Below are 23,776 nucleotides of genomic sequence, written 5' to 3'. Positions count from 1 at the left end.
ATATATATATATAATATTTAAATATTTATATATATATATATACAATATTTAAATATTAAATCTTATAGGACTGTACAGATGAGAAACACAACCAATAAGAAATTGCCTTTAACGGTCGAGCTGAATCTTAAGTACTATTATAATTCCGTGTGAATTTATATATTACGTATGTAGTCTCTCAAACTGCGCGTTGAACAATTTTTCGATCTTGAAATTTTATACATACACATATATGTTTTATTTATTTATTTTTAGGAACATATTCTACAGCTTCATACAATTTTCTTTATTTCTCTTCCTCATGGGAAAAATTCATTCACTTTTGAATGTAAGTAATAAGTATAAAAAAGTATAAAAATCTTATATATTACAATAACAGCTGACGTTTTTTCTTTACAAAAATTTTCTACTATAATTGTAATATATTTTTAATACATGTGTGTCATACTCTATGTATATTTTGGTTCGACACTTCCGATCTCGCATACATCCGCGTCGAGTACCAACTCACGTTATCCTCTCCGCCATATCCCTCCGCCCCTTCCAAGGGTCCCGTGCGTGTACCGGACACACTCGCACGCGCGTTGCATTCTGGGAATGCATGAATGAATGCCCTTCTGTCCCCCACAATTTCGAACAAGAAGAAGAGGAAGAGACGAGGGATCGCGGGAGTTCGGAGAGGGGAGCCGAGCGGTTCGTTCTTTTTCAACGGCAACGGGGACAAGGCGGGCCCTTTCGGTCCTTGCGTGCCCATATGTGGACCCTTCCCGCGAGCTGTCAGATTTGACGTGGTCTTCTTCAAAGCGGTTTTCACGAAGCGAGCCCCTATCCCGCCTTTTTTTCGTCCTCAAAAATGGCTGAGACGATCCAACATGGCTGTGCCTTCCTTTCCTCTGTCTCTTTCCCACTCTTGCGTGTTTTTTCCCTTTTTTTTTTGTTTTCGTTGGGGCGAAAGGCATTGCGCATTCAGTGGCGCCTTTCAATCTCAGACGAGTCCTTTGTGACGTCTTGCGGTTGGACGTTCATCCTCTTCGATCGACGCGCGAGCGTCCTTAAATCGATAAAAGAAACGGAACGGCTGTATAATCAGCTAATTTGAGCTACATATTCAATTCAGAATACATATATAGATCATTCTAAGCTTTGCTTTTTTCTATCAGCACTGAATTAAAAGATATCTGTGATCAGGCATGGTTTAGTATTTTAAAGTTTTAAAAATGATAATCCCCCAAATTCTCCGCTAATTAACTGATTTTCTCATATACATTTTTTAAATAAAATTTTGTCATCTGTTTCTGTTATAGTTAATACTGATGACAGTGTTCCTTGATTTGGATGAGGTTGTAGATAATTTAGATTCTGTCTCTGTATTCGCGAGATCGGAAAAATGTTGAATCGAAAATACATGGAGTATAACATACATATTAAGAATATAGCAGAAAATTTGTAAAACAAACTGGCTATTATTATAAAGATTTACTTTTATATCTCAGCACTTTTTTATATGTCCTACATCGAAAGTGGCCAAATTTTTACAATGATAAAGAGAGAGAGAGAGAGAGAAGTAAAGAAAATTGTACGAAACTATGAACTATGTTTCTAAAAAATAAATAAATAGAACCCACTTGTATATATATTTTACAATAACATATAGTATATTACGAAGATCTTGAGCCTTGCTAAGGGTCGACAAGAAACTCTTACCTTCCGCACGCACCAAACCTCACAGGGATATTTCGAAGGTCAAGGACTCGCGCTGGGTGTCCCTTCGGCGCTCCTTCCGGGATTAAATCCATTTCACGCCTTTCGTCTCGGTAATGGGTCGCGGGTGCGGCGCGCGACATGCTGACGAGACGATGACAGAGAGATCCGTTCGCTCTTGTGACACGCTCGCGGTATGCAGCCGAAAAACTACCGGCAGGTACGACGTAATCCGGATTAAAAAATCCCGAAACACCGAAAGTGTTTTAACGCCGCCTCGCGCGACCGCCGAACGCGAGGATGTTGGCTCCTACCTGCGGGAATCTGGTCGATCCGCTATAAATAACGATGCGACTCTGATAGATCTATGGAAAACAGCAAGCTGAACTGGCCACTGAGACGACCACCACAATCGCTGCACAGTGGTGTCTCCGAATACGGGGAAAAAAAAAAAAAAAAAAACAGAACGGGACTTTCATTTTTTATCGAGGTCTTCACACCGTGCGAAGATCGTTCTTTCTAACACGAACGCGAACATGCATAAATTTATATAGTAATTTATAGTAAGGTAAGGTGGTACGATTTTGAACGAAACAAAATTTGAACCCAATTTTTCAGGTTCAAACTTAATAACCCTCTCATTGGTACTGAAGAATTATATACCAAACGGGAGAAAAATTCAAATCTTATTTCTTTTAAAATTATACTATCTTAACCTATGTGTGTGTAAATTTATAATATAGAATATCCTGTATTATAACTGAAGAAAAAAATTCTATGTTATAAGAAAAGTATACAATGTATGCAGAATGTGTACACTTTAATATTTATGTCGGATGAAACGTTGTTATTATTATAAATTATGTGGATACATGTTAGTTCAGTTTCGCCATTATTATAGATGGCGAATGTAATTTAACAGACTTTAATATATCTCTTAGAATTAGTTGAAGAACTATTTATTGTTAAAAATTAAAAATATTTGTGAAAAAGGATTGATTCTCTTGATATGCATATGGGAAAATTGATTTCAAGCAATTGATAAATTTTTATTATTTTTCAACTCAATTTAGGAGTCGAAACTGGTTACTGGTTATTTTAAGTACTATATTTTTTTTAAATTAGTTTTAAGTTAAATATTTTTTGTAAACCGTAATTTAATATACATTATTCGTAGTCTTATTTTAGAATTAAATATGTCATCAGTTTTATTTTATTTTTAATTATTTTAAATTTGACTCTTACTTCGCCCTTTTATTGATATTGATTATTAATTATTATTTTTATTAATATCTATTTTGATTTAAGTAAAATTTTGCTCCTTCCACCTTCTCTCTCTCTCTCTCTCTCTCTCTCTCTCTCTCTCTCTCTCTCTCTCTCTCTCTCCCTCCTCCCTCCCGTTTTTATGTAAATTACTATATAATATAAAAGAAGTGTAAGAATACCGTCTTTTATTTCAATCGAAGAAGTAAATAAATTATGAACATCGTTATCCAGCACCAACAAAGCGGTTGTCAGTGCCAAGATCAAGCGCTTATGGCTGTCATTTACCATAATTTATGAGTTATCTTATACTAAAAGATAAACCTGCTGTGTTGGCGCACTCTGGCACGGTTTGTCGATATCGCCTCTGTTGATTCTTGAATCGAATTTAGGCAGACCTCGGATTCGCGCGTACGACAATTGGCATGAAAACGCAGATTCTCTGGCGCATCGTCGATGCGTTCCATCGCCGAATTGTGTCAAATCGCGACAAATAAAACAGCACGACGCGCCATTCATTATCAGAATAATAACCGACATGTCAGTGAGAATCATCGTAATTCTTTCGTGTATTCTATATATTGTGTTTCTCACTCGAGAATCTCTGCTTTGTGGAGATACTATTTTGTTAGTCTTTATGATTACAAATGCGCGGAACGCACGAGCCAAGAATCTTTACACATAATTCACAATCATAAATGATTATTAATTGCTTGGAAGATACTTTGTGGGTCTACGTAATTCTGTAATTTTCTAAGATAATAATCTATCGAGAAAAGAATATTAATTTTTTACAATAATATCAACTCGGGAAGAAAACGAAAGTATTAGAAAAAAATTTAGCTGGATAGAAATCTGAAAATAAATTTTGTTGGCCTATCTAATTATGTAGGACGCTCAACCTGATTGCTTCAATATTTTTTGCAGCATCATGGACTTCCTACGTATAATTATTTCAATAGTTTAACGAAATTATTTTTAAATCTATATTTACATACACAACACACACATATATCTAAATGTTAAAAATTTCTGTATCTTGATTATTTCTTATTTAAAATCTAAAGTCAATTAGAAAGAATTTTGACGTTTTGTCACAATATGAAAACTCGTTCGATATAATTTAAAATGTGTTTATGTTTACAGTACCGGAAATTACAAACCAACCGAAATTGCATATCGGCTGTAATTTACGGATTTTCTCGCGCTGGTGAATTTTCCGCGGATAATCCCGTATCCGTTGCAACGCGCGCGCGAGAAATTCGCCCGGACGTTTCACAGGATCCGAGAATCCCGCAGGTAAAGGGAGGCGAGAGCCGTAGTTTACAAACAGAGACTCGTACGATGTGTACACGGTACGCTGCCCCCCCCATTATTTTAGGCTGTGGAAACTCTCCTTTCCTATCTGTTTATGGAATCAGCTGCCAGTAACTTCCTCGACGCGCTCACCTGCCGGGAGCAATGGACAGAGCATCTCTTCCGAGAGCCTCGGGAAAATCCGCCGTTTTTTCCTGGCAAGACCGACAAACGAGTCAACCGATTTTCAATTTGCTCTACGGGCCCCGAGTTTGCCTTTCTGCCTTCTTCAGTGAGTTAAGTAATCCCGGAGGCGAAACTGACGGTCTTTTCGAGAGCGAAACGGTTGCGTGGGATTTTTGGAATGCGCAAAATAAATTCGACGGTTACATATAGAAACGCTAAATTAAACTAACAATCTCCTAGGAAGAGAGTCGTTGCTGTAGCCTACAATATTTTCTTTCCTTCCATAAGCGATATCTGTCATACTGATTGCAAAAGTTTGACATGCTGTTCTTCAAACGTATACAAGTTTCTATTCGCCAGGATACTTTTAACGGTACGGTGGGGGGGGGGGGGGGAGGGGGAAAAAAAAAGAACTCGTTAGAAGTCTTCGTTCGCACTCTGACCCCGCAAACTCGTTCTCCGATGACGATATCGCACCGCAGACCGGAATAAAGTGCGCGACATCGCAAGGGCGATAGAGCCGATATAATCCGATTTTACGAGGAGGCCCTGGGCACGGAAAGAGAGAGGCAGGGAGACAAAGGGGAAGGGAGATGCTATCGGGCCCCCGCGCCAAGTCCCAGGCGATATAAACTTAGACGCGAATTAGTGGTGCTGCGATAGCATCTCATTTCGTGGCGAGCGTGCGATCAGGAATTTATCGAGAAATTAAATTAGGAATTATGCTAATACCCTCCCCCCCCCTCCCTCCCTCCCGGTCGACCTATATAGACGGCACCTCACCGAAGTCGACCTCCATGAATGAGCGGCGGCATCACGTTTCTCCGTTATTTATGCGTTATTTGCGCCACCCAATTAAAGGGGTACCCCACCTTTCGTAAAACTGCTCTCACGTGGCGTGCAATATAATTTGCTGGATCGACGTTACGTGATCCTTAAATTCCGCTCCTAGAATTTACGTGGAACGTAGATTTAAAACTTGAACTCACACACACACACACACAGTGTACACTGAGAGAAAAGTATCTGGCATTTGTGACTGTAATTGCATGGTAAAATAATTATAGACGCTCCATTTTTATTTTTATTACTGGTGTAATGTTAGGAATGATTTAGAGACACTGTCTACTGTTCTCTGATAATTATACATATTTATAGATGTATTAAAAACATACAGTTGGTACCGAAAGTGATTATAAATTGCAGTTAAATTACGATAATTGCAACCATGTTTTCTCTCAGTATAATATTAAAATAAATGGATTACAGTAAATTATATGATAGAGAATATCTACCGCAAATATTTAGATAAATCAAAATAATTGTAATAAACGTTATCTATATAGTTTAGATCATTTAAATTTGTTAAAAGAAGAATTTGCTTGTGTGTTCAATGAAATAGCTGAATCGTTGATCCCAATTTTGTGGCACTGGTCGATGTAAGAAAGATAACGGCAAACGCGCGGCTAATTTTATTAATCGGTTGGTTCGTAAATAAGATTTATTTCGAAATCTCGTGGCGGTCGCTAAGATCGATTCGTCTCCATTTTTCGTGAGACAACGGCGACTCACGTAGGACCATCCACAGATAGAATCTCTTCACATTCTTGGCATTTTTTATAATCCTTGACGTTGATCTCGACGCGATGCGAGCATGAACAGAATGTCTAAAGTAAAAAAGATCTGGTCTATTGTTTTTATGGTTATTAAGTATAAAGAACGAGAAATTATGACTGTGAAATGTTTTACAAAATGTTTTATGACGTCCCAGCTAATTAAAAATTGTAAAACTTGTTTTCAACTACCTAAGCACTGTTGAAATTGGTGAACGCTCTCTCCTTATCTGATATTTTACACATGTTTCAGCAATGAATTATTTTCCATGATAAAAAAAAAAACGCCTAATTGCGTTTAGCATATTAACGTTGTAAAAATCTGAAAAAAAGGAAACGGAGGCAAAAATAATTTAAAGATTATCGCGAGAAGATAGTAGGATGACAAAATGCGGGGATAATTATTAATTATTCCTATTGGAAGATTAAATCGTCGAAGCTCCCAACATTTAAGAAATTTTTCTTTCTCTTTCTGTCCTTCCCCGATTCCACGTGGTTCGTCGAGGAAAGAAAAGAAAAGAAGGGAGAAGCGTCGATCCCGGAGACGCGGAATAAGTGCCATGGCGAGGGAGCTTCGAAATAAATGTCTCCTACACGCGATGAGTCACAAATCCTAATGAAAATAATAATACCCGAAAGATTCCGTTCTTTCGTGGCCGTGCGACGCAACGAGGATAAATTTACTGCGCGATCTACGGACGGATAAGGCATACCTGGGGACACCTCTGTCCGGTTATAGGTTCTACAATGTAACGGGTGGTACAAAGAAGATCTTTACGATAGACTCGGTCTTACATTGTTTCGATACGTCTGGATCTCGTATTACGACTATACGGAATTGACAGCTAATTAGAAATCGTAACTTTCGTAAAAAGGACTAATTGTAAGAAATCAATATCGCTACGACTACAATAGTAATGAATGATATGAAAAAAATTAATATATTCATATACATGGAGTTCTGTGCATATTGTTTTAATATACTCGTATATAAAATTTGCTTCCATTGTCGATCATATATTATTATATATGATTATATTTGTCTTCTTGATGTAGAGTCTGGGCAAATACTAATATAACCTACTTGTGAGTTTAGTTTGTCATTCTGTATGAATTTTGAACTAAATCGTCTCGTCTTTAGTGCAGACAGAGATGATTTTTTTATAGCTGCAGTATCGAAATATGTAAACTTATCAGAATTCAAATTTGCATTAGCTAAAACAGGTCTGCTCTCTTATATATTACCAAGTTTTATATATTTTGAGGCAATATTAACAAACGCGATTTAGTATTAAATTATAAAAAAAACATTCTTGATTAAAAAAAATCATTATGTAATGTATATATTTATAGAGAGATAGAGAGAGTAAAATGTTATATAACATGTGAATTTTTCACACACATCTAATTAATTTTCTTAATTTTACGCAATTAAAATTTGCTAGAAATTTTGCGGCGATATACTCTGCAAATGAAACTTTTATCAGTATTGTTCTTCGAGACTATGATTTTGAGAGTTCAGGTATCTTCCGCGCTCCCCTTATCACTCCGATAGGTTCTCTCTCGAACCAAAGACCGGTTCTCGGAAACACCCCATAGACAAGTGTCGCAGCACTTGCCTTGAACGGTGCGATATCACCGGTCTCACGTTTAAACGACTTGTAAAACAAGCGCTTAACGATTGCTGGTACCTGGAGGAGATAGACAAAGAGAACGTGCGAAAGATTGAGGGAGACAGAAAAGGAAAGGTAGGCGAAGGGGGTTCGATCGGGCCCGTAGGTCCCACGTGCTTCGAGGAGGTCCAGGCCGCTAAATTGAGTTTACGAGACGTCGAGAGCGTCTCTCTCGCCTTCTCTCATACTCCTTTTTTTTTCTCTCTCTCTCTCTCTTCCGCCTCCCTTCCCTTTCCACTGCACACATCTCTTTAAGACCGTACCTCCGTACCCTGACTCCCTACGCTCTAAGTGCCCGCCCTTAATTCACAAGTACGAAAAAGGCAGAATATACCCTCTTCTCGGTACTTTACGCACCGGCCTCGGCGTTATCTTAAGCGATATTATTTCGATTCCCCAGCCTTGCCGATCAGCATCGCTGGTTTACCCGCTGCTTTAAATGTGACTCTCACGCCTGCGGATGCAATTAAAGTGTGCCCCTAGGATGTCTTTATAATGGAATAGTAGGGAACATACCTCTAATGGGGATTAGTGACGAACGTGTATTAATATTATATAATATAATTAATGTTAATTACGCAGCTTACACATACTTAGTATTCGATATAAATTTATTTATCTTGAAATATGTCAATTATAAATTTCTATATAGGCAGAGTTAATATCACTCTTAATTATTGGTATTTTAACTTATGTAATAAAGCACTAATATAATTAAGTTTTTTTTTAATAAGAGGAACAAGTAATAAGAAAAGAAGAGAGACAGAGGAAAAAGAAAGGAATACATTTTTGAGATTACATTTGATAATAATATAATTAGCATAACAACTCTTAAGCATGATGTATAATAATGATATAATTAGCATAAAAATTTGTTTAAAACCAACTCGCGTCCACCCTGCCGTCTCTCACTTGGAACCTTTTTGTACGTTACACGTAGTATATCTTTGCAAAAAAAAAGAGTCAGCTGTGTTTTATTTGAAAGGCAAACACTGCTTTGCAATTTCAGTGGCCAGAGGGAGGATAAAACTCACGGCGGAGGTCTCGGGGACTCTAGCAGCGAGAGCGGCGACGAAACAAAGCGACAGTCCAGCCAGCAGCAACAGCAACAACAACCGTCTTCCTGTGCGATTCAACAGCAACAGCAGCAGCAGCAGCAGCAGCAACAAATGGTGGACCATCAGCAAACCTCTAGCATGTACCAACTTCCGCCACCAGCTTCCGTCTCAGTTTCCAGCCCGCATTCGTACCACCAAGGCCACAGTTCGACCTTGAGCCATCCGCACATGCAGCACCACGACACGAGTTCCGAAAGCGGTGACGACAAGAGGAACCTTCATCATCAGTTGCAGCATCATCTCCAGGTGGGCACCCATGGCGCTCATGGTTTAGTCCATCCTGCCGCCACCTTGCCCCCACCACCGCCTAGCTGCGCTCAACAGAAAAGTCAGCTAGATTACATGCAATACTATCCACAGGTAGGACAACGAAATAATCTTGAATGTTTATTTCGCACTCGTACATGCGTTTATCTTTTGTAAAACGAAACCACGAGGGACAGAAAAATGCAATATTCTTTTTCTAAACGATCTCTCACATTCTCTTTTAAAAGAGGGGGAAAATGTTATATATATATTCTTTTTCTATGACAACAAAAGTGGACAATTATTATTTTATTCCAATATGTGAAAAGTTAAGGATTCGCAAATATTAATATTTGAAAATATTTGATATCCCAAAAGTGTATAAAATTCCAGACTTTTTTAACTCGCGAATGCAAGGGTCCAAGAATACGTGTTTGAATGTTGACAGTAACACATTTTGTAATTTATATAGAAATAGATTAGAAAGAAAATGTGAGAATTTTCTATGACAGGACTATCTAATCGGCACGCCAACCTCCGCGGATCTGCAGAAGTCCTTGCCGCACACGGCAACGTCGATGCAGATGGGTGCGATTGCCCCTTCTATGGGCGGGTTGAGCCCGATGGGCCCCTCGTCGATGCTGTCCAACACCATGCAAAGCGTCAACACCATGAATACCATGTCGATGAACGGCATGGGCATGGGCGCTTACCAAGGCATGGGTTCCATGGGAATGTCGACGTCGCATACGAGTTACCACAGCGGCCTCGTGCTGGGTGAATACCATTCGTTGTGACCTTGGGCCCCAAGTACTCAGAGCAAGAGGAGTCAAGAGAAGACTTAATGCACATGGGCGGAGCGCAAGACTTCCGATCGATCAAGGTACTCGAGTAGCTTGTCGAAATTAGGATCGTCAATAAATTATTACCGCTGAAGAAAAATCAAGCCCGCTGAAATTCATTTAATACGTCGATTGATAAAAATTAACCTGGAGTGTGATATACGAGTATATAAATTTATAAGTAACTCTCGATTATTAAGTAACGGGAATTTTATTTGCATCAGAAATAACTTTTTCAACACGATAATTTCTTGATGATCCGATAATGTCCAGATGAAAGTGGAGAGGAAAGCCTTCTGTGGATATATCGTTGTATTATCCTTAAGCTTTTCTCGGTGTATGTTTAGAGCGTATGAAGAGCGTCAAATAGCCGCCTATCAAATCGTCACGTCCGCTCAGGTATTCAGCACAATTTCCTTTAATTCTAAATATGAAACATTTTTCTAAAATAAAAAAATATCTGTGTATAATTAATTATTATTTTTAAAAACACCTTGAAACTCAAATTATTTTTTAAATTTAATAATGCTAATCTAATGAACTTAATAAATATACATGTTTATATCGCTTTTTTTGCCGGAACAATGGCATTACTAAAAAAAACCAAGTTTTTCAGAAAATGAGTTTGAATGTTTTTAGCCATTAAAATTTTTTAAATATCATTTTTTTGAATGCGAATTTATTCTTAACAACTAATTGTACAGAAACAAATGTATTATTAGCTCAGAATATTAAATCTATAAAAATGAACACTGTTGAAACAATTTTGTAGACAAAGTGATGCAATATTGACACAACTATTCTCTTGTGATAAGCTTTAGCAATTCAATTAAGTGTCGATTTATAGAATTAGGAACGTCAAAGAGTCGTTTTATTTATGTATTAACTAAAAAATGTCGATTTTTCAGTCATGTTTTGGCAAATGAGCGATATATATTTCAAACTATTTAATTAATTTCTAGCCAAGAATGTTTATTCACTTATCTGTTTATTTTATATCCGTAGATAGAAAATTCTCCGAAACTTTTCCTGAAAAAATAGAAAAAATAATCTTTCTCTTACCCAGAGTGTATCCCGTGAAAAGTCAAAGGATACCGAAGCGACGATGACGTTTCCGAAATAGCAAAAGACATGTTAGCATTTTACTTTCCCACTTCGTACACTCTCGCGGCAAGCCGGCTAGACCGGCTTGTGCTTACAACTATTTCCATAAGTAAACAACCGGCGAAAAATCCCAACCAACTTTTCTGTCCCATCACCGTACTTGGCGCCATATACTTCTCTGGTTTTTGCCCGAGCGCGGAACAAATTGCACGATAAAGCAATACTTCTTTTTTTTTGTACGCGAAGTACACACGAAATACGAGCGAATGCAACTTACCCCTCGCCCCTCCTTCACTTCACGAGGGCTGTATTCTAAAATTCACTGTCAGTGCTGAAATTTATATAGTCCAGTACACGTGACTGCGTTATAGATTGTCATTTAACCGGCAGTAAATTTGGACCACACAGCCATAGATTCAATCAGCTAATTAATTTACTATAACCAACTATACGCTCCTCTTACACCGTACGCTTTTGTGTTTGTCCTGTATGTACATATGTATTATACACACGGCATATTATTAAGTTAATCTCGTTCTTGTTCGCTGCCTACCGGGTGTTCCCGTATCACTAATTTGGATACCATAATCGGAACAAGATTTGAAATTTTAAATTTGGAATGTGTCTTAACGATTAAAAAATTTTTACGTTCGATAATTTGAGTTGTTTAATTCGGTCTGTTTTTAGCTTATATTACAATCTCATTATCTTATCAAAGAATATAATTCTTGGAAGCAACAAAATACAGATAATATGAAATAGGTCAAATTTTATGAAATGCTTTATTCTTAATTTATATTTCATAGGTGGTTTATTCATGTGAGGAAACAGTTATTATTAAAGAGGAAATGTTATTTCTCTCACAAAAATATATTACAAGTATTAATTATAGAAAATCAAGTTTATCGATGTAACAATAAACAAATATTTATATCAATTCACATTATTTATTACTGATAAAAAATGTTACATTGTGTGATGATTTAGTTGACTATAAAAACAGCAGGACGGATGCTAAGCTTTAGGGGTACCCCCAGTAGACAGTGAATGCTGTCGCCAGAATAAGATAGTGCATAAGTTATCATTTATTCGCAGTTCGCACTCTGTACATAAGTATATCTAAAGACAGTGAGAAAGTGAGAGGGAGAACGAGAATGTTACGTGCATGAAGAAAGGGAATGTAGAGCAAAAAAGACGTTACGCAAGTGTGTGACAAAGTAAAGTCAAGATATCGAGATGAAGTCGTTATTCAAAAGAATGATAGATATTAAACCGCTTTCTTGCCAAACAACAGAGCTCAAAATGATTTCGTTTATTCGTCACGATCCTCTTTCTTATATCTCAATTATTTTATTTGTTTGAACAATTTAAAATTCTATGACATATATTTAACATTTCTATTTTTTCTTTTATTTCATCGCAAAGAACGCACGATGTAAAAAGAACATTTACCTTAGACTTATAGAGTCACTTTTTAAAATATGATTCAGAAGTACTTACATTCATCTCCAATGTCGACTTTCCATTCGTGAGCTATCTCGCGCGCAGATGTCCTAAATATTCCGTTAGCTATGACATTGCCTTGTAGATTCTTATCTAGGATGTCGAAGAGAGAAAGGATTTCCCTTATGATAAAGTCCTCGGGACGAAACAGGGTAGAGGAATATAAAATCGAAATAGAGCGAAAGAGAGAGAGAGAGGCGACGTGGAAAATAATATCTTCGATCTACGGGCAGACCGATCGACGTTATTTTTATTTCGGTATCACTCATATTCGTTGTATTTGTTAATTGTTCCTTACAGAAATAATTCGAAATTCATACATTGAGATATTTATTTAACAATTCATAAGTGCCACATTACGTGTTACAACAGAGAATATTAATGGCTGATAAAAGAAGAAATCAACTGTGTACAATATCTACTGTATAACATATCTTTTAATTAACGAAGGTACCACAAATGATACATAACATAATTAACGTACAATATTTTTATTTACTATTTGACAGAGGCATCAAGTGCGATAATTTTTACATTCTACGAACGCTATTCTTTTGAATTATTTTGAGGTTCTAGAGTAATTTTTTTAATTTTTTCTATGAAAATAGCATCATCAGAGTCAGCCTTTGAATCAAAGCTCAAGGTTAAAGCCAATCTCGTGTTAGATCGTACGTTTTATTAAATTATTCAATTAAATATAAGGTTCAATCGAAACTCGTTTATTAATAAATTAATGAGCCTTAAATATTATATTTCTGCTATCTTATTCGCAGAATACTGTACAACAGTTTTAACCACGTTTTATGTTAGCTTTTCATACAGCATACAATAAGCATTACGCTTTCTTAAACAGACAGTTTTTTTTTGTAAAATTATGTAAACAGTTTTAAAATACTTCGGCTGGATGAACGCTGCAACAACTGAAACTAATTACTAACAGGAATATATAGCTATTATTTTATTTTCTCGCATTTGAAACGTTGTTTTAAGAGGATGCTTGAGTTGCCGACGGAACGCTCATTTCGTATTTTTCCAAGCATTTCGTTTTTCTTATACAAAATAAAAAGTCCTTCTCCCGAATAAAAAAAACAATGCATTAGTAACTTTGGGAAACTACAAATAACTTGTATGAAAATCCCCCAAAAAATTGTAAATTACAGTAAATTTTCTGTTACCACGTAGATATCATTTCTTCACGTATATATAAAAGAATTCAAATTTACATCTAAACAAAAAGTACTTTCCCACATTTGAATAATTCATGAGAATATCACACGGGACCTTCAAATTATGATTTTGAAGCTTACAAGAGAAATGACGGAAAAAGTACGATTTCAGTGTACATAACCTTGCATTCTCATGCGATATATATATATAGGATATAAGAGAACAATAAATTTACTTAATGGTTTATTTAATGCACGTAATTTTTTATTTAATGTAAGTGACTTTTCCTTGATGTACATAACATTTTATTTGGAATTAAAAATCTGTTTTATCAGCATATCGATCAAGTTCGGCCGTCGCTCTAGCATCCCCTTAAGAGCGTCTACATGACGCAAGTAGTGCTGCACAAACGCGCAACTTCCGAACAATTGCACGATTTTCTTTCAATTTTTCCATTTCTCCCGGAAGTTGCTTTTTGTCTTCGTATATATTCCATCGTCACATATATTTTCAAGATATCCTTTCCAAACTTGTGGAACTTTAATCGAGATCGAAAACTCGAGGAATTTTCTACGAAACGAACGCTGCGATTCGACCAAAGTTAAAGAATTAATTTTTGCGGATAGAATGTTAATCGTAATCGACTCTTGCACAAATTACGCACTCGCACGCAACTCGCGCATATACAAGAAGGAGGCAGAAGGGCAGTCGAAGGAGCGAATGAATGAAGGAGGAGAACCGAGCGCGCGCCGCAAGGACGATATAATTAATGACCGTCGTCTGGTCCTCTCCAGTTCTCGTTCGTGTATTTTAGACAAATCTAACGTTGCACAACTAACTGAGACGAATTGCCGAGAGTGATCGTGAGTGCGATTATTCATGCATGTGTGTAACCGGCGAGTGAGCTGTATGTGTGGGCGCGTGTATATGTATGTGTATGTATATGTTGTATGTGTGTGCATAGAGTGGATAGAAAGGCAGACGATGCGCAAGTAGATATAAGTAAGAGATCACGATGTACGATCGAATTGTAATCGAGTAAAGTTGATGTTATTTAAAGTAACAAGATGCCAGTGTTATCAGTCCTTTTACAGCATATCCTGCGTCTTCTATCTTATATACTTGTAGATGCTGCTGAATACCGGAAACTGGTAAGTAATGCACGTGGATATTTTTGAAGACGTAATTCATTCTCTCTGTCGCAAACAATGTAAGTTCTAAATAATACACAGGTTAAAAGTTAGACACATTCAATGTCTTTTTAAAAAAAACAGCAATGCATTTTTATCGAATACAAAACTTTTTAAATTGAATATACGAAATTGTTTGCTGAAGTATAAATGCGTAAAAATCCGATATCTCGACAAGTACGTTTATTGAATTTCGACGATTTTGTTAAATTTCTTTCTTTGCGTTACGCCAGAAAACTTCCTCGCGTGATCGCTTGTCGCGTCGCGACACAACGCATTCGCTGACAAGAGAAGCTATATGCAAAAATATCGCGTGTGCGGCGCCGACGGTAAGTGAAAAATCTTTTACGAGATGATTTTCGAGAGATCGACGAGGCATAAGTTTACAGGCGGTCGTAACGAAACGCAGAAGAACGCGATGTGAAAAAGGCAAGTGTCTGGATCGTTTTTCCCCTCGCTGTTGGCGCAGCGCGCTAACAAGTAGCCATTGTGAGCCCCGTGTCAAGATGCTACTTGACAGTATACTCTCTCGGCGGACCCTCTTCAGGGCCCACTCGCCCCCGTTCCGCCACGCCGCACCACACAACCGGCGCGGCGGCCCGTACACGCACGCACACTCACGCACGCACGCACCTCTGTGGGGTCCGTGCTTAACTTTACGATCTCCGAAAATCCCTCAGGGCTCCGTCGCGCGCGGCTAATAGAACCGAAATTATAACAGGCCGATGAGCATGCGTCGACTGCTCTTATTCCGCCTCGCTGACGGATTTAGAAAAACCGTGAGGGAAAAGAATCGGGGGGGAATTAACGCAAGGAAACCGTGAAATTTTATTCTGGATATCTTACTTATAAAGCCTCCTAGGCGATAACTCGGCTTGTTAAAGAACATATAATTTTCCCCTCGCTGCATTTCTAGAACTTCGATGAAACGGTAAATAGGTATATGTTTTTCGCGCCGTTTTACTATTCTCTTTAATATGTATTGTACTATACACTTCATTTCAAAAAATGTATTTTAGATAATCACATTATTGATATATATATATTTATATTATTTGTTGTAAAAAAAATTAAACGCTACGAGTTGAAAGTGAAGAGAATATTAATTCAATTTTTTTATTATACTTGTAAAAAAAATAAGCGAATCCGCAGCCACGCTCGGTTACGTCCGATCGAATTTAGTTTGCGATCATCACAATGATAAGAATAGAATTGAGTACAAAGGAACCTCCGGTCACGTGGAGAAGCCAGATGCTCTCTTTCAGGATCGTAGAAGATATTATTCGAACTGCGCTGGTAAATATCGGCACAAAGAGGAGGTCGAAGATCTTATCCGTCATCGTGATCGTTGATAGGCCTAATAGCGTGCCGAAGGACGGTCGTTTTGAAATAATTACCAGTCGGTATCTAGCACCAATCTTTCCGGGTTCATCCGGATAAATCGTAGGATCAAAGAACGATGCTCTCTTCTCCGACACCTTTCTTTTTTTTTCTCGCGAAATGCCGTTATAAAGAGATAGAGATTGTTCGGCCATTGGCACTTGATTTATCCTTTTCTTCTTATCCTGAAAAGGAAACGAGCGTTTACTTTTGCATTTACTTTTAAGCCGCCCGCTTTAATCGAAGAGTGTTCGGGCACGGAAAGAACAACTTTGCCGAAAGATTTAAACTTTGTTGGATACGAGTCTAAAAACACAATTTCGTTGGTCCATTAAAATGACTTTCTTGGAAGTCCAAGCAGATTAGAATATCATGATTTTTGCTTATTATTTTTGAATTTTTGACGTAATTATGTCGATAGTCCAACAGAATTATCCTCAGAACTGTAGTCAACAATTTTTCAACAAAATTTTAGATCTTTCAATACAAAATCGTTCTTTCCATGAGCTTCTCTTCACCTTTCGGGATGCATCCCCGTTATATGGCGAATAATAAGTTTGATACCGTTACAATGCGATTATTACGTGCTGGTAATGACGGTGCATTCAGGCACGAGGCAAACTGCAACGCACCACCGGCCTTCCCTCGCATCTGCCCGACTTGCAACAATGGACGCGCGATGCACCACCCCACATAGTCTCAGACGATATGCAATCCGAGGATTGACGTTTGAGTAGGAAAAAAAAAATGTTACTTCCTCGTGCAATAAATTACCTTTTCCCTCAATTCTGTTGTTGGAATATTTTTATTCTCACACAGAGATGTTGAAAGTGAGAAGAAAAAATATAACTAACTCACATGCTAAATTTTTAAGAGAATGAAATAAATTCTACATAAATAATATTGATTACATAATACGAGATTATTTACACAGAAAGAACGATTTTGTTAAAGCATCTAAAAATTTAGCTAAATGTTGAATTATTAAAATAGTTAGAAATCTCAAAGCATGATGCCGTAAAAAATTTTTTGACATTCTAGCAATCAACTTGAATTTTTCACACAATTATTTCTATAATTCAATTATTTTTACATCCGACATATAGAGCCCTATAATTATTTTTATTTTAATTTTAAGTATGTAATTTATTTTATTATTAAGTAATTTTATGTAGTAGATAAAATAATTATGTGTTTAAGATTATGTTAAGTATACAGTATTTTTTATTAAAATTTGACATGAGAGATATATTTCGTGCTAAAACACGAAACCATTTTTTGCGTGTAAGAGACGGAACAACGTTCGAAGAGTATCCTTCTACATTGAAACTATATAATATTTACCGTATTTCACCTGATAGAAATCACGTCTTTTCTATGCATGTTTATTATGCAACAGATAAAACATTTCTTCGTAACGCTCTGCACGCGGTGCATCCTGATGAAACGCAATCGAGGCAAATTCGAAGACAGGTCGACGCGCATATATAAATCCATTAATGCGCCACTTACGGGCGATCGATGTAAATTACAATGTTGGTAACGCTTAGGCGCGAGCTTAGTCCGCAAGCGCGCGGACGAGCGGAGAAGCGATTTCGAAGGGGGGAATATTTATGGGCAGACCAGCTGAAATTAATTTATGCAGCCGCATAGGCTGCCACGTAATTTATTCGCGGGACTCGCGACGATCACTCACTCTCCTCGCGAGCTTTTGTGTGTAAGGAAATCCCGGGCCATTAGAAACGGGCACGAAGGGCCGCCGTCGCGTCGATCCCTCTTCGAGCTCTCTTCCAAGTCGCTGCCTGATCGAGCTCGTTGTGTTTCGCGAGCACGATTCTAGCGAGATTAGTCAGCCGATGCCTCGGAAAACGAAGAGCCCCACCTGGACGGGAAAGTGAGAGATCTTCATCTTAACGTCATTTTGATAGATCGTAATCTCTGATTGATAACGGCGAGTATTTATACATGTTCGCCTTTCAATACGTATCTTCTTATAGTACATATTCTATTGTAAACACAAAGTTACATGAAACATGCCTGTTAATTGTAACTTTCTACTTAACAATATAATTGTAATATAACGCATATTATATTATAGTTATGTTTGTTGAGTGGAAAATTACAAAATTACTGGGTATACGTTTCATGTAACTTCGTGTTTGATGGGACTGATTGTTGCGACAAATATCATCATGCCTTGGTCGAATTGGTTAAGATATCCATTCTAGATAGTCGGGAGATTCCAAGTTTTTAAACCTAGGCTGAGATGACATTTTTCACAAGTTATTTTCAGAATTTTAAAATGCCTTGTTAATATCATCATTATTAGATTTACGATAAACTTAATTTACGATTTACTATTTTTAGGACTATTTTCAAAATCGGTGTTTGACGCGCAGTTTGAAGTATTTAAAAGTATATTTAAATATTTATATAGAAAAAAATATTATATTAAACACGAATATTCAGCCTTGACTTCATTTGGCGCCTCTTTACTTAATCTGAGAAAATATTTACCTTTACATCGATGTGTACGTGCCATCTTAACTATTATCTTATTACCCGTATCTTCACCGTAATTATCTTTATCATAATTATCATTATCGGCGCACGATCTATACGGAGACTTCATTATTTTTTATAGCTCGTCTTGTAACGGGTAACTTCGAGAGACGAAGGGAACTGTATTTATATCCTTGCCGTTAAGATTTATATCCTTGTAGTATTCCTATGAGTACATGTAGATGTTTAGATCCACGATTTTTTTGGATGTGTTGGCTTTCGGAATTTTTCAAAATTAAGTTCCTTGATATTATACGTATGTGGCGCGTCCCGACGTGGTGTGCATCCTCACGACATCGCGGCCGCGCTTCCATCATCGAGAGGCGAGAGGTCCAGGAAGGATCCGCGCTGCAGAGCGCGGCTGAAACAAGAGGGATCGTCTCGAGGAAGAGCCGGGGCGAGGATCTCTCGGTGAGATCTGCGTTATGCACCCGCGTTATGATTTGTGGGCGTCCAGATCGTGATCCTGTTCGGCTGGCTGGTTGGCTGGCGGAGCAGAGAGAGGCACCCACGCTTTCCAGGAACCATCCGCCGCGTGGCGTCCACGACGTCCGTCGCGAGGAAGGGAGACCGTTAAGGTCTCCCCGAACGGAAGAGAGACAGAGAGATCAGCCGGCCCCGATTGCGCCGAGGGTGTAATGGACGGACTAATTTGTGAAATTTAAATTCCGTCCCCGCGATGTTTTGCCGCGAGGCAAGGCGAGGCGAGCTAGTGCCGAGGTGAATCGAGGGACAGATAAAGAAGAGGGCGAGATGAATCGTGACCTCTCTCTCTCTCTCTCTCTCTCTCTCTCCTCCCTTGTTGTGGACAACAGCAGATCTTTCTGGAAAATCGTAGGTGGATAGGTGCTTCGCGTTGCGACGTTTCATGGGTGGCGTAGATATACGTGTATCGCGAAAATAATTCTCAACGAGATTAAGATCGAGTTGATAAAAACGACTCTCTCGGGGCTAGCTTTAATAAAATAAATAAAACTCTAAAAGTCTCTCTCGAAAAATTAAAGCTCAAAACGAAGACTAATATGAATTATAGAGCGTTAATTAATTTGTATGTATAGAAATATTCTTCATTCGAGTTACTTGTTTGAACGTTTCGGGAATTTCGATTCCGCTTTGATTTATCTTTAGCAACAAATTGAAAGGTCAAATGCTTCTAGAGATCTAGGAATAATATAGCACAATACCGTCTTTGAATATCAAAGGAGCAATGTGGTAATCCAATCTCTTGAGTTCAATAATATTTGGTTACTTTTTGCATCTTTGTTAAAATGTAAATCAATCCATTTCTGTGGTTAGTTTCAGATCAAAGTAAATATATATCGTTCATATTAATGTATATGCTTAACATTTAACTTTGTTGTTTTGATCAAACTAACGACATATTTTGGATAGAAGCTGATGTCTTATAAAGAGATGTCTTATAGATATTATTAAAAGCAACTCAAATTGGGTCTAATTTGACGTTATAAATTCAACAGTGAAGGAATTTAATAAAATAATTCACCAAAGCAATTAAGATTATGCTGAAAACTCAAAACACCTAAAGAATCGAACTTTTCTCCCTGTTTATTTTAACGACTATGTAATGAAAATTAATTTAATAATTGCATTCAAGTTGTACAATATATTTATTTATATCCTCTCTTCGTAAATATTTGTTCGATTAAATATGCGTAGAGTGCTGTTTTGAATTGTTAAACACGTTGCTTGTTGTTTACAATTCTTCCCTAAAACCATATTTATTTATCTTGTCCATAATGATCATTCGTTAAAGTAAACAATTTTTATTATTCTACAAACTAAAGGGATTCATTAATGTTATAGTCAATTTATTTATAGAAACCCCCTTCTTCGAAATAACGATATTCATTTCGTTATTAGTTCATTAAAATTTTCTTCCCCGAAAACACAGATTTGAAACGCAACAGAAAAATGACAATGAAAAATGAGTGATGTATTATGAAAGTGATAAACATGTTGTTTACAATTCTTCACGAAATAGACATACTTCTTCATTTGATTAATAATGATCATTCGTTAGTTAACAGTTAAAACATACAATTTTCATTATACACACTTTGCAAAGAAGAAGAAGTTATTTACAAACAATTAATTTATTATACATAGGGATACTTATCCGAAATAGCGATGTTCCTTCTGCATTAATGCGATAAAACATTTTTCTCAGAAACAACATGAAGACGCAACGAGAGAAAACGAGTGATAAGAAGCGAGAGAGAGAGAGAGAGATGAAGATAGAAAGATAATGAGCAAGATGTCTAAGCGGTGGCGGATTAGAGGCAGCCTCTCTCGCTACACAGCGAGAGCGGGTTCTATTGTCGAGCCGCATAATACGGTTATGATTTAGTTTGGGACGTGAGGATGCGAGTGAACAAATGAACGGGGCTCCGACTAGATGGACGGAGAGAGAGCCATTGGTGTCAGATTACGCCGGGGCCCGGGCCCCGTCTGGTACATCCACACGTCCGCGTAACAGCTCACACGCGGTATCGGGACCCTTTAAGTATGTACGTGTGCGTGTACGCGCTTTGCCCTTTTTCTCTCTCTCTCTCTCTCTCTCTCTCTCTCTGCGTAAAGGTCGACCCCACTTTTCCCGCTTTCTTCCTCTTTCCCTTGTTCTATTGCACTTTTCTGGCGCGTCGGACGTTTTCTTATATTTGAAGTGTATCTCGATTGCGCGGATTATCGCGGAATATCAACAAGATTCACAGTCGTGTAAATTTGTAAATAATATTGAGATATGTAAGAAGAAAAATTGTCAGGATAAAGTTTTCAGGATGTATCTATTTGTTTATATTTTTTACGGTGTATACGATGAACAGAGAGTTCTGGAAAATTCATTCTTTTCATAATTAAAAGAACATGAATTAGCTTATTTATAGATATATGAGTCATGTTTTGCGGGATATCGATTATAAATTATTACAGATACGAACTATTTATTTAAACTTGGCAATTTCATGTTATTGCATTTACCAGATACACAAATCGAAATAATGGGACAATAGCAAAAGAAAGGGAAATTTTCTGTTCTCTATAGTCTTAAATATTTCAGATGAACTTTCTCAGTGTCGATATATTCTGAATAATTTAACGCACGCTTAACCAGAAACTCTCTGTCCCTCGTTGAAGCGCCAACAATTGTCTGAATGTCTCGGGCTTTTGTATCACAAAAGAGGTAATCCGCCATCTTTCGGCGGCGCTTCTTCTCTCTCGTGCAATTCGGGACGCGAGTTCTGCGAACTCGCGAATTATGAATATGATTATCTCGGACGTGCTCGTGACGGGAAGCCAGACCTGTCTCGGAGGGGTGTCACCTTACACCCTTTCCCGCCCTCGCATCGGGTCCTGACTTGGCGCTTTGGCACTGCTCTCCGTAACCGAATCTCGCGAATAACAGGACCTCCTCCCAATCGCGAAGGTCAACGATAAATAATAGCTGTACTATTGATTTTGTGTATACAGGAAACCTCATGTCAAACGCCACGTAAACCAGGATTTGATATATCGATAATTCCTTTTAGTTCGTACATTTCGATGCTATCGATCGAAATATTTGTTGCATCTAAAAAAAAAGCAATATAATAAATGTATGCATAAAAGATTGGCTATCATCTGAAATTATTTAAAAGGAAGTTGTTTCAGTTGCAATCCTTCATCGGTAACCGATTTATAAGCACACAAATTCCACCCTCTTATTCTCTAACAGCAGGATGAATGCCAAGCCCACTAAACATATGTCGAATATCTCGGGGCTCCCCTCCGTACAATGACACCCCGATTTTTGTGCTCGGGGATTGGCCAGACAATTCCTCCAATCGAGTTCACTCGTAGAACGGCTCTTGGGGATTGACAGCTAAATCCATGGGGTAGAACCTATAGGATTAGGCAGCGCGGTGACGCAAACGTAACATCATTACAACAAATTACAATCCTCCTGTGGGATAAACGCCGAAGCCAGTTAAAACGTCGGGCGTTTAATAGGATCTTATAGAATACGAATATCGACACGCCGGGCCGTAAACATAGGGAAGACGTATATTCTACGATGCTTCGACTGTTGATAAAATTAATAAGATTAAAGTTAAATAATATTATAATTAAATAATGTGAGTTAACGATACAATATTTTTAGAAAATCTCATTTATATCTTTTTAATTTAAAGTATAATTTATTGCTTTATTCGTATAAAATTAATTTACATGCAATAATGTTTAAAACAAAATGTTCCTTCTTTTCCCTGGGTGTTATATTATTACACAGCTTTACGTACTGTAAATTTAAAAATATTTCTAAAAGCTAAAGACTATTCAACTAAAATCAAACAATAAGTGAAATACTAGCTCACTTAGCATCCTTAGAAATCTTTAGAAAAAACTATTGGACATGTTTCTCAATATTTTATCGACTTCAACTCAGAATTTATCGCTGGGTTTTTTAGAATAATATCTGTTGTATATACAGGATATGTTAAAATTTTTATCTGTTTCTTGCAGATGTTCTTATGCTCAAGAAACAGATAAAAATTTTAACATATCCTGTATATACAACAGATATTATTCTAAAAAAAAAACCCAGCGATAACTTCTGAGTTGAAGTCGATAAAATAATGAGAATCATATCACGTAGTTTTTTTCTAAGGGTTTTTAAGGATGCTAACAATAAGTGGAGCTAGTCTTATGGTTGACGATATGGGACACCATCGTCCTTATCTACGATCTGTATATAACGGCAGGATGTCGAAATTTGATTCATAAACGTCAACGCACGACTGTTTACGCTGTTCGCACCTCCATTGTCGCCTCCCGATTTCGGGGCTCGACCTGTCGATCGTTCCGCACCCCCGGGACACAATAAATATATCCATCTTCATGGTACGGCGCGTATAATACGCGAAAGGGCCCACAGCC

General features: G+C 37.5%; 1 protein-coding gene across 1 annotated transcript in view; it reads left to right on the top strand.

Moving 5' to 3' along the window:
* so (SIX homeobox 1 protein sine oculis) overlaps nucleotides 1-10,042 on the top strand; it is a 33,818-nt gene extending 23,776 nt beyond the window's left edge. Inside the window, exons 4-5 of the mRNA XM_018548413.1 lie at nucleotides 8,742-9,210; nucleotides 9,609-10,042. Of these exons, the coding sequence (XP_018403915.1) occupies nucleotides 8,742-9,210; nucleotides 9,609-9,893 (754 nt within the window). The 3' untranslated portion in view covers nucleotides 9,894-10,042. The remainder of the gene's footprint in view (nucleotides 1-8,741; nucleotides 9,211-9,608) is intronic.
* The last annotated feature ends 13,734 nt before the right edge of the window (nucleotides 10,043-23,776 follow it).

This window comes from Cyphomyrmex costatus, unplaced genomic scaffold (assembly GCF_001594065.2).
Source record: "Cyphomyrmex costatus isolate MS0001 unplaced genomic scaffold, Ccosl1.0 scaffold72, whole genome shotgun sequence".
NCBI lineage: Eukaryota > Metazoa > Arthropoda > Insecta > Hymenoptera > Formicidae > Cyphomyrmex > Cyphomyrmex costatus.
This window is presented reverse-complemented; position numbering and strand designations above follow the sequence as displayed.